Raw genomic sequence first — 12,328 nt, 5'->3', positions numbered from 1 at the left:
ATGCTATTATTTTTTTTTACAATCTTAAATTATCAATTATTCTATTTACTTATTTAAACTATCAACAAAGATAATAAGTGCTCCATAAAATTAGTTGGGCGAGCATAAACTAGCCTTACATACACAAAAATATATAATATAATTCTATTCGAAATAATATATAATAAGAATATGAAAATTAACAATACATGAAATTAAACTATAAAATAATAAAAAGTTTAATAATAATAAATAATTTCTATGCATTACTTGCTTCTAAATCAAATAACTTCATAATGTATATCAACATGAATCATGGCGTGATCGTGATTCATCATTTTCTTATTTTATTGGTGACTCGAACTCACAATCTTAAATATATATGATTGAAAGTGAGGAAGCTTACCATACGCCATTTTATCTAAATTTCGTATTTGAATATTAAATTACTTTTTTTTTAATTAAAAGTGTTCCTTTGAAAAATGAGTCATATTTAGATTTAACGAGATCTCAATAGTTATTGAATATCATATGAAAAAACAAAACAAAATTCAATAATACGACATGCATCACTTAAAACGTCATCGACGCAACGATAAATACAAGACGATATAAAAACAAAAAATCAGCAATTTCCCTTATATTAGAACCGAGCAATGGGCATTTTCGACGAACTCCGAGCAGCCGCCGGCAGGCTTTTTAACCGGAAAATTCAGAAGCAACCGTCAAACGCGTACGCTTCAGAAGGTCGGTACGGTGCCGCCGGTATTACACCGGCTGTTTCCAAAATAGGAAGTCCGGTTAAGTACGAAGGCCCTCAGAAAACCGATGAGTACGTTTTTTACCCCGACGGCCGGGAAAAGATCGGCCGGATTCTCTCAAAGCTAAGCAAATTTGCTCTTGTCTCTGCTGTAGACGAATCTCTCAAAACCGTTGCCGGTTAGAATTTTTTCTCTTTCTCTTATGCGCAGTATTAGTTTTTAGGAGTTATGAATTCTACGAATCTACGTTGTTTATTTCAGATAGAGCTACAGTTAATTGTTTGTTCGATTGATTTCTGAATTTTGATGTTGGAATTAGTGTGTTTTCGTTGAGTATATTGATGAGGTTAAGCTTTACTTTATGCGTAATCAGCTGTGTTTCTAAATTGATAGCATTGAATCGAACTCCTAAGCATTTAGCTAAATTTGGAAACAATTAACTTACACTTAACTGTTCTCCCTTGATTCTTCCTTTCGTGAAATTAGGAAAATATAAGGGATTTCTTCTTCTTTGCAAATGTTATGGCATGTTTAAGGCCACAAGTTTCTAAAATTATATAGCCACCCAAATACAAATGAAATGCGTAAGACCACAGTTTTCAAAAGCTTTCATTTCATTCATAAATTATGTGTCGATCCATACGGAGAGAGTAGTATTGTACAAGCTATTGTACTATGGTAGCTGAGGTATTGGTATATTTTAGCTTTGGTTCTGCCTTTGGAGTGAATTATGTATATCAGTAGTGGAAACTTTTTAAAAATATTCATACTTAAACTAGGTTCGCATGCATTTGATGCAAAGTAGGGGGTAGGATGTATACTAGTCATTCACACCCACTTACTTAATCCGCCTGCAAGTGGAAGCCATTTATGCTGCGAAATGCTGTATGCGATGCATCTAAGACCAATTACGCAGTGTGTTCATTTGTTCTCACTGCAATGTGTTACCCTTGGTAAGGTAGACCTTGAAATTGGATCGTCTTCTGTGGTGCAGAGTCAATATAGTTATTAGCATACTGTTTTTACTCTGGACTACTGCAATACTATTCTAATGCTCATAAGCTTCACGTGTTCATTAGTGAGGAAGGAGGGGGAGTTGGAGGCGACCCTTGCAAGGCCATTTGTATGATATAGAACTCTAGAATTTGAGTGATTGGCTTCGACTGCTCCATTTTGGCGATGTACTATCTTCTTGATGAACTTTAGATGGAGCATGACCTTTATTGCATGGACGAAAATAGTAGTAGCTAAGCTTGCATCTGATGCAGTAAGATTTCCATGACTTCACACAGCTAAATTTCCTATCTTTGCCCTTTTAGTTTCCTCGTTCTTGTTGACGATAGAATCAACTTTTGTGAGTCCTAAAATCATCTTTTAATAAGTTGATATCCCCTGTGTGCTCAAGAGATAAAGGTTAACCGAAAGAATGAAGTAAAAGGTAAAATAAGTGTTTTAGCTCTCTACAGCATGCATAGTAAAAAAATGTGGAGCATTTCTCCTGAACAGCAAGGTTAGATAATAAACTGAGAGTTTTGCCACTCAGGACTCTGGTTCAATGGCAAAGATAGTAATGGCATGATGTGTGCTAGGCGCACATAAACAATCTCTCCTATTTCCCTTGTTAACATGACACATTTTGATCCCACCTAATTCCATATACCAATGGAATAGCCAGCACAGTGGGTTTCTTAGAATACCCTTGTCAATACTGGGACTTACATGTTTGGATTTGGGTAATACAAACAGCTGATTGTTGACCCCTTTGGAGTTAGCTATACTTGATGTTATATTCTCATTGATGGTCGTGACCCAAGAAAACTGCCTGCTAGGATTTACATCTTATGAAGATTGATGTATATCGCTAATATCGTCATTGAACATTTATGTACCAAATGGATTTTCACATGTTTAATCGTTTATGCAGGCAGCAGTAAAATTATGAAGGAGGGATTAAAGGATAAATTGCCTTCACGTCCTTCCAGTAGAGCTGAGAAACAAGATGTTACTGCTGTGATGGAGGAGATGCAAGCAAAGATGGAGAAACTTCAGGATGACATGAATAACACGAAGCAGCAAAATGAGGTATCAACTAAATGCATCACGGGGTTGGATTCCTTTGAGTTCTCTGATGAGCCAATCAAGAGTTCGACGCCTTTAAAATCTAATAGAAAAAAGGTTTTCATTCGCTCTCAGCTGTAAAAAAAAGCAGGAAATCTTGGCTCGGGATCTGCAAAGTTCATCTTTCGGAATATTGCATTGCTGCTTCTGTAACGTTTTTGGGGAATTCAAGCAATCTAGTTGTATAATAGTATATATATATATATATATATATAAATGTTAAATACAATATTGATCAATCAAACATGCTTTTTATGTGTTTTGAATACCAAACTTACACTCATTGTCTCCCAGCCTCTCACCATTTTCAACCCAAGCTATTTTTGACAATTTTTAAACGCTTGCCCTCTTTAAGGTCTATGTCTTCATTGTGCAGTTTTAGTGTGTGCTCTAAAATAAACTGTTCGAAGCACCCGAAGGTGTGACCTAATGGTCACTGAAGTTGTGGAGACCCTATCAAATCAGGGTTCAAATCTCGGTATAAACAAAAAACACTAGGACTGCCTATCCTCCTAAGTTAGTGCCTTAGTGGGTAACCGTACATGTACTGCCGAAAAAATTTTGGTATAAAAAAAAAGCAACTATTCGAATAAGTTATCAACTTGGCAAAAGCGGGTTGCAGGATCGTTGCTTCAGCTCGTCGCGTAGACAAGCTGAAGTCTCTCTGCAACCACATTAATAGTAGTAGTAGTAATGCGGAAGCTCCGGCCCGACGTGCTGTCGGGGTCGAGCTAGGCGTAACCGCGGATGGTGGTAACATTGAGGCATTCGGACGTATTGATCCCTTGGTTAATAATGCCGGGGTTAGAGGTTTGAGTACTATATTTGTGAAATTGTAAATTATTACTTCTTCCATTTTAATTTGTTAATCTGATTTTGATTTTATACGGAGTTTAAGAAAGTAAATAAGAATTTTGAATGTTGTGGTCTTAAACTAAAGATACGTTGAATGTACGAAAATGTCTTTTAGTCTTGTGGTCTTAGACATGACATGTGGAAAATTAAAATTAAAGAGTTGTCAAAAAAGAAAAAAAAGACATTCTATTTGTAACGGACTAAAAAGAAAAGCCTGACAAACAAATTGAAATGGATGGAGTACTAGTTAGTTGCATTGCTTCTTGCCAGTAATTAACTTACACAGTCTACACAGTCACAACCAGTGGCGGGATCTAGGGCACGCGTGCGAACGCGCGTGCATATATATATATCACAATAAATATTTTTATTTGTGAATCCAATTATTACATATATTAATTTGTGATTTTATTGCAGAACTCATAAACTTCAAATTGTAGATTCACCTCTGGTCACTTATACCTCTTTATAACAATCAAGTTTTCTTTGGAATTGATTTTCATGTAATGTTATATTATATGTTCTCTACAATAGCATTTTGCTACAACATCCAAAAAATATCTAGACAAACGATGTCTTTACCGAGAGATTTGATTGTAATAAAACTTTGTTGGTGGTTGTTGATCATATGTATAGGTAGTGTAAGCTCTTTTTTGGAATTGTCAGAGGGGGACTGGGAACATACTTTTACGACGAATCTCTGAGGAGCATGGTTGGTGTTGAAATATGTCAAAACTTGCTAAGATATTGGATAGAATGGTCCAAATACTTGAATAAGTTATACAACTAAATCTCTCTATAATGACGTTGTTTGACTAGATACTTTGTGGATGTTATAGGTTCCAATGAAAACTTGATCGTTACAGAGAAGTGTAAAACCTGCAAGGGCATTGAATAGAAATTGTCCAAATACTTGAATTAGTTATACATTTACACCTCTCTATAATGACGTTGTTTGTCTTGATACTTTCTGGATGTTATAGGTTCCAAGGAATACTTAGTTTTTATTGAGAATGACTGTTATAGAGAAGTTTGACTGTATTCGAATGATGGCAGATGATGATGGCCTTTGAACTAGGAGTACACAAGATAAGATCCGACTTATTTCAAGAACTGCTCCTCTGAGAACTAATAGAGGTAGATTCATGATTTAAATTTGATGGCGGCTTCAACCAAAGGTGAAGTAAAGATCTTCTAGAATAGCGACCTCAAGTTATTGAAAACAGAAAGATATATGCAATGATAATTTGAACAATTTCATGACCATTTTCATAATACTCAATCAAGAGGAAGTAGAAACAGAATTTCCAATATAAGTTTGTATGATACTCCGTTTTCATTTGATTGTCTTACTTTTTAGTCCGTTTCAAAAAAATGTCTCTCTCACTTTTTGACAATTCTTTAATTCCAACTTTCCACGCGACATGTTTAAGACTACAAGATTAAAGGACATTTTGGTACATTTCTACATATCTTTAATTTAAGATCAGAACATTCAAAAGTCTTCTTCACTTTTTAAAGTTCTCTGTTAAGTCAAAACCAAACAAATAAATTGAACCAAAAGTAACAAACAGAAGAGTATGGCAACATATGCTTAATATTTGTTATCTATGAATGGATACAATTTATAATGCTTTTACAAATACATATTCATGACTATCTATCAGATAAATAGGGCAATGCATCACCTATTTAACAATGGAAACATTACTACAAATGGCAGTATTTGAACGATGAATTTCTTCGTATATGCTAGGTACATCAATCATATACAATACACACTCAAACATTTTAGTACGAAAAATTTGATTCAATACTACACTCAAACACTTATACGAGGGAGTATTTCTCCTCATCTTCCTCGCGGATTTACCAGCTGAGAGAAAACGGAATTAGTAGCAGCATCCCCTGCATCATCATCTGTTCCTGAGTTAACTATCCCTTCGATATTGCTAACACTGTTGTCGAATGGCTCAACTTGTGTCAATGGTATGCCAGGGATATGGTTTGTGCTGTTATCATCGGGCTCTGACAATGCTGATGAGACTTCTTCAAGCTGAAGAGCGTATTCTAGGTTCCATAACACATCCCCCATTGAAGGTCTATCAACTCCGTACTCAGCCAAACACTTCTCAGCTGTCTCCCCGAACTTTTTCAGGGAGGCTGGATTCACCTGCCCTTCAAGATTCGAGTCCATTATCCGATCCAACATGCCTTTCTTTTGCCAAATCATTGCCCACTCGGCTATATTGACTTGCTCGCGTGGAAGGACTGGATTCAATGCAGGTCTGGTGCAGAGAACTTCCATTAGAACAACACCAAATGAATAGACATCTGATTTTTCTGTGAGCTGCTGCCTCCGGAAGTATTCAGGATCAAGGTATCCAAAGCTACCCTTAACAGCAGTACTTACGTGTGTCTGATCAAGAGCCGGTCCAGCTTTAGAAAGACCAAAGTCAGCAACTTTAGCCACAAAGTTCTCGTCTAAAAGTATGTTGGTGGTTTTAACATCGCGGTGAATGATGCTCTGAGCTGCACCTGTGTGGAGGTAATGCAGCCCCCTGGCAGCACCAATACAAATCTCAAGACGCTGCTTCCACGAGAGAGGTGGGAGATCTGTTCCATAAAGATGACTTCTGAGAGGACCATTTGCCATGTATTCATAAACAAGAATCATTTCCGACCTCTCATCACAATAGCCAATCAAAGACACGAGGTGACGGTGGCGAAGTTTGGACAACATTTCAATCTCAGTTTGAAATTCAGCTATACCTTGTTCAGATCCTGTATTTCCTCTTTTGACAGCAAGTTTAGTCCCATCTTCCATTGTTCCTTTATAGACCCTACCAAAACCACCAACACCAAGTAGCAAGCTTTCGTCGAATTTGTTTGTTGCATCCATTATTTCTTGGAAACTAAAGAATCGTCCAACATTCGGTGAAGCCAAGGAGATGCAGCTTGCTGTTCCCCGAGAAGCTGTTGTTTTCGTCAAAGTTAAAGAGTTCCCATACAAGGACGGAATCCATGGGTGTCCTTGGTTGGAAGTCTTTGATCTTCGAGCTATAAAAAAGCAACAACACAACGCAATAAGCGCCAAAACAGCTGATGCTCCTAAGGCCGAACCAATAATGACAACTAACTTGTTCTTTTTGTGAGGCAACATAAAGAGAGTCTCAACAGATTGAACCCCACTCAAGCTTCTAGCTTCATTGCTGATCTTCATGATTTCCAGTCCATTCATAATTGCATTTATCCAATCAGCGCTCACCTCTGGACCAACACTCACTGTCAGAATACTTGAATTTACCGAGGAATTGGAGACAAAATCCTTGTATAACGGTACATCCAAATTTCCAGCTAAGTTTGACAAGTCTAGGTCCAATAGAGCAGCGTCATTATTAATGTATAGGTTGAACAGAAGACTATTCAAAGATTCGCTCACAATATCACAGAAATGTACCCGCATGAAGTACATGAAGTTCGGATCAACAGGGAACACCCAAGTGATATTGAAATTCACATTAGGTACATTTGCATCTCCCATGGTTTCAGCAGTAGCGTAAACCCAATTCGGTGCTATTTCAGGAGTTATAGTAGCCGGATACTTTATGCTTGATGGGTTAACTGAAGCATTCACCGCTGAGCTATTGACGTGCAAGTACTTCACATCATTCTCCCACGTTCTTCCCAAGGTATCGTTCAGAGCAGTGAGATGAGGACCGCCCATGTTTAGACGATAAACAGTTTCGAGGGCTAGTCCAGAAAGGCCACTGAAAGGTGCTACGGGAGATAAAGCCACTGCTTGATCAGGTATCAATTCATCAGGTACTGATACAACTTCGATGGCATTGATAAATGCAACAGAGTTGTTTGAAGGGATCAAAGCAAGAATCAAACTATCTGAATTGACATTGATCGCGTATTCCTTAAAAAGGTATGATCCATTATAGCTCTTGAAACTGAAATTGTTCAACAGAACAAAATTTTCTGTGACCACTGTGATTGAGGCAGACGTTAAGTTGTGCCCTGGAAGAGGGTAAAAATAGAGACGGATCCAATGGTGGCCTTCTTGCTTAATATCAAACTTGTAAAACGCCGTACTATGGAAAATTCTGGCTGACTGATAGATTGAAAACGGAGCAGTAGAATTGGACGTTTCAGCAATAGAATTTTCTGTACTTTCTAAAGCACCTGAAGAATGCAGAGAATCAGGAACATATGTCTGGCCGATATAGGTCACATTTTGTGATGATCCACACGCGAGCAAGTAGTTATCAGCAGGAATGAAGGCAGCATTCGAGTCCTGAGTCGAAAAACTAGACACAACTACAGCTAGAACTAAAGGAATCCATGACATTGTTCTCAAATTCACCATCCTAAAGAGCCTATTGCTAAATCTAAACTCCAATTCTACAAGAAAATTAAAACTCTAAAGACAGCTTTTTGAATTTCTTCTTTCAAAGGCAGTTACAACAACAACAATAACTATGCCTCAATGTCGATTTCTAAGTAACTGAATAAGCAAAGTTCCAATTCCCCAGATGATATTGAGAACCTACACTATAGAATTATAGACCTTTATCAACTATCTAGAGCAATCTTGATAGAGAAAAAGCTTTCTTGACTGAAAAATCACAGGAAACTACTGATAAACTATGATTAACACCACAACTAGAAAAAATATTGTTAGAAAAGATCTGAGCTAACTACTTTCCTCCAGACTTCAGATTGGAAATGCTCCCAGGGGCTTTGGTTCAGTGGTAAGAGTGCAACGCCTATGCCGGATGTGTGAGTTAGACGGACGTAACGAGTATGAACCTGATGCAGACAAAAAGCCTGGTATTTAAGTGTAGAAGGGTAAAGGGGCGTGCCAATTATCCACCGAGTTTCGAACCGTGCACCAAAAGAAAGGTTACCTCAATGCCACCATGAAAATACAGTCAAATAGAGATTCACTATGAAAAATTGAATGTTATCAGATGGGTGGGAACCAAAAGGAAGAAAGAAACCCCAATCCCACCATGAAAATACAATCAAGAAGAGCTTTTTAGTGCAACTCCACTATGAAAAATTGAATCTTTTGAAAAGGATGTGAACCAAAAGGAAAAAAGAAACAAGAACCAAATCAGGTTACCTCAATGCCACCCTAAAAACACAATCAAGAAGAGATTTCTAGTGCAAATTCACCATAAAAAACACAGTCAAGAAGAGCTATTTAGTGCAACTCCACTATGAAAAATTGAATCTTTTGATATGGGTGTGAACCAGAACGAAGAAACAAGAAGACCCAATTCAGATTACCTCAATGCCACCATAACAAAACAATCAAGAAGAGCTTTTTAATACAACTCCACTATGAAAAATTGAATCTTTTGACATTGTAGTGAACCAAAAGGAAGAAAGAAACAAGACCCAATTCAGGTTACCTCAATGCCACCATGAAAACACCATCAAGAAGAGCTTCATAGTGTGAAAAATTGGATCTTTTGAAATGGGTGTGAACCAGAAGGAAGAAACAAGAAGACCCAATTCAAACACAATCAAGAAGAGCCTTTTCAGTGGCTACTCTACTCCTACTCCACAGCTAGGCTCTTAACAGGCTGTGGATAGCAAATATGAAGAAGAAAATAAAAGGACCCACAAGAATGAATTTTCAGAGCCCCACTTTCATGCCCAATTTGAAACAGCTGTTTTCAAGAAACAGCCACTTTGATTGTGATAGTGCAGAATTTGCCATTAAAGTTCTCCAAATGATCATTAAAACTGATGTAAAATAAAAGTATTGTCTAATTAGGCTTTGCATGAAAATTAACCAATCATACATAGCCTATTTGTATCACCAGGCCTTATTGGGACCCAATCCTCCGTGGTTTTATATTGAAATTTAATTAAATTCGAATCGAAAGAAGTTATTTTTAGGGATTGGGCACTTGACTAGATGGATTGAAGGGCTCATTTCTAGGGGCGGACAGCTAGAAGTGTTAACACATTGCTTTGGCGGGTTGCAATTTACATTGAAGGCGTGACAGATATTTGTTTGTAACAAGCATTTAGTATCCAAAATTTGTTAGGTCGATTAGTTTTTATATTTGCATAGAACGAGAACTAATGAACTATCAAAGGAGAAATGCTTCCTACTTTTTCCATTATCAAACCCAAATATATTTAAGTGTAATTAAGTTATTTTATTGAAAACTATTGCAGTATAATATATTTGATAGTTATTTATTTTTTTATAAATATGCTATCAAATAATTATCAAATATATTATACTGCAATAAAAACATATTTATTAACCTGTTTATATTTTAAAATATTTTTTATTATATGATATTATCAATTACTTTTATTCAGCTAATTTTGATTTTACATCGTCAAAAAGGAAACGTTAGGAATTTGGTGACTTATTGAGTCTTTTTTGTCCATTTCCTCTATACAAATGCACATGGCCACCAACAATAATGGGACCCTTCCTCTTTGTATATTTCTAAGTTTTTAGAAAAGAATTTTTAGGAGGAAAAAAATTATTGGCAAAAATAACTATTTCATCTATCAAATTTCTTATCTTTTATTTCATTTTTCAAATTAAAAGTTGTACAATCAAAAAAACTACGCAAAATACTATAAATTGTATTCTTTATTTTAAATAGTAAAGTATTTTTAAAAAATTAGCCAAACATCGTGTAAAATTGATCTAGAAAACAAAAAAGTCAAATATTTAAGAGGAATTTAAAATGTATATATCATATTGTAGAATAACACATTTGAAATAATATATGGGAAACATAATATGAGGACTTAATATTAGATAAACTAAGAATTTAAATGTATTTGGTCCTAATTACTCAACCCCCAAAATTAGTGGATAATTTGCACAAAAAGAGATACTTTAGTCCGTTATTTGAATATTGTCTTCAGTTTTGACAATTGTGCTAAAATTACCTTTTTAAGTTAATGAACAAATTTTAGACTAAAATACCCTTATGTTGAGCGACAAAGAATGTAAAGTGACACAAATAACTGTGTCACGCAAGTAATGATAAATCGGTATGATTTTATGCCATGTTCAGTTTAGTTGTCCTATTATATTACTTACAAATCATACCGAATCGTCATGATTTTAAAGGTATAAACAAAACAAAAAAAGAGGAAAAATACATTTCAAAATATTAGCATTCAAATCATGACAAGTTGGTATAACTTCAAGCTATATTCAACTTAGCTATTCTGTTGGATATATAACTCACAAACTCTAACAATGACTAATATTGTTTTACCTATATACATAATATACTAGCTGCTTTTTGGAAGAAGGTGTTCGATTGATCATCCTTCATCGATCTATTATATCTTCATCTCAAGAAAAAGAGAATATAACTGATCACCCTTCGTCGATTGTTATGAGTTAGGTGTAGTTTTACTATCATATTACTTACAAATCATACTGAATTGTCATGATTTCAAAGGTACAAACCAAAAAAATGAAAAATACATTCAAAAAATTAGCATCCAAATCATGATAAATTGATATAACTTCAAGCTATATTCAACTTAGCTAATCCTATTGGATATATAACTCAAAAACTCGACCAATGACTAATATTTTCTTACCTGTATACATAATATACTAGTTGCTTTCTGACACAAGATGTTCGACTGATCATCCTTCATCGATTTATTATACCTCAGCCTCAAGAAAAAGGAAATATAACTGATCACCCTTTGTCGATTGTTATGAGTTATGTGTAGGATTTTAGAATAGCACCACCAAAACTACAAACAATAGCCTTCCAAGACTTGGTATAAAATGGTATATAACAAAACCTAGTTGATGTACACATCTCAGCCACTTTAGCACCGTAGCCACACCGCGAACACAAGCCAGCCACCGGCTTACTCCGCCGCATCATCCTCTTTTGATCCACTAGAAAGCAAAAACAGACCATCAATGGAGTTTTGGCTTACAAAAATATTCTAAAAAGAAGAGAGGTTTTTCTTCTTTTGGCTAAGTTTTCTTCCTTGTATTTAGACTTTAGTAGAGGAATTTGTTGGATATTATATAGGTTGGAATTAGTGATCGTAAATGGATGGGTTGGGTCAAATTTGAGCGGGTTGAAAATGTCATGTCTTTGAAAAATAGTGTAAACTGGTCATTTTTTGGTCATGTCTTTGAAAAATAATTAATGTCATGAAGTATCAAATTTTGTAAGTGAAACTTCACGATATTATTTGAAATTTTAGTTGTGAAATTTGAAACTTTAGGATGATATTTATTTTTCAATTACAGGACTGAAAAGCGGATATTTCATAATCCCCCCCCCCCCCAATTATGTAGAGTTTAACTAGCATTAACTGTTGTTTTTTTTAAAAAAAATATTATCTAGTTGAGATAACTCATAATTAATGATATATATATATATATATATATATATATATATATATATATATATATACACGCATTTGTGTATTATAATTTTGATTTTAGTGATCCAAATAATATATATAGTGAAATAATTTGATATCATTTTTGGCAGATAGGGTTTTATCTCTAAATGTGAATTTTCAACGCCAATCAAAATTAATCGAACTCTATACCAGATATCGATAATTTCCAC

The 12,328-nt window shown here is 35.3% G+C and overlaps 3 protein-coding genes across 3 annotated transcripts; 1 reads left to right on the top strand and 2 right to left on the bottom strand.

The window, feature by feature from the left end:
• Nucleotides 1–595: 595 nt before the first annotated feature.
• LOC129877790 (uncharacterized) lies at nt 596–3,154 on the top strand. Its single transcript, XM_055953325.1, has 2 exons — nt 596–918; nt 2,665–3,154. Exons 1-2 carry the CDS (start codon nt 636–638, stop codon nt 2,937–2,939), a joined length of 558 nt encoding a protein of 185 aa, XP_055809300.1. The 5' UTR covers nt 596–635; the 3' UTR covers nt 2,940–3,154.
• Nucleotides 3,155–5,292: 2,138 nt separating this feature from the next.
• On the bottom strand, nt 5,293–9,446 carry LOC129876360 (receptor-like protein kinase THESEUS 1). Its single transcript, XM_055951774.1, has 2 exons — nt 9,140–9,446; nt 5,293–8,531 (listed from the first exon to the last, which is right to left on the bottom strand). Exon 2 carries the CDS (start codon nt 8,086–8,088, stop codon nt 5,566–5,568), a length of 2,523 nt encoding a protein of 840 aa, XP_055807749.1. The 5' UTR covers nt 8,089–8,531; nt 9,140–9,446; the 3' UTR covers nt 5,293–5,565.
• Nucleotides 9,447–11,352: 1,906 nt separating this feature from the next.
• LOC129877860 (uncharacterized) lies at nt 11,353–11,672 on the bottom strand. The gene has a single exon (XM_055953393.1). The coding sequence runs from the start codon at nt 11,657–11,659 to the stop codon at nt 11,453–11,455; it is 207 nt and encodes a 68-aa protein (XP_055809368.1). The 5' UTR covers nt 11,660–11,672; the 3' UTR covers nt 11,353–11,452.
• Nucleotides 11,673–12,328: the final 656 nt, after the last annotated feature.

Source organism: Solanum dulcamara, chromosome 12, assembly GCF_947179165.1.
Source record: "Solanum dulcamara chromosome 12, daSolDulc1.2, whole genome shotgun sequence".
Taxonomy (NCBI): Eukaryota; Viridiplantae; Streptophyta; class Magnoliopsida; order Solanales; family Solanaceae; genus Solanum; species Solanum dulcamara.
The sequence above is the reverse complement of the archived record's forward strand: the minus strand, read 5'-3'. Positions and strand labels throughout refer to the sequence as shown.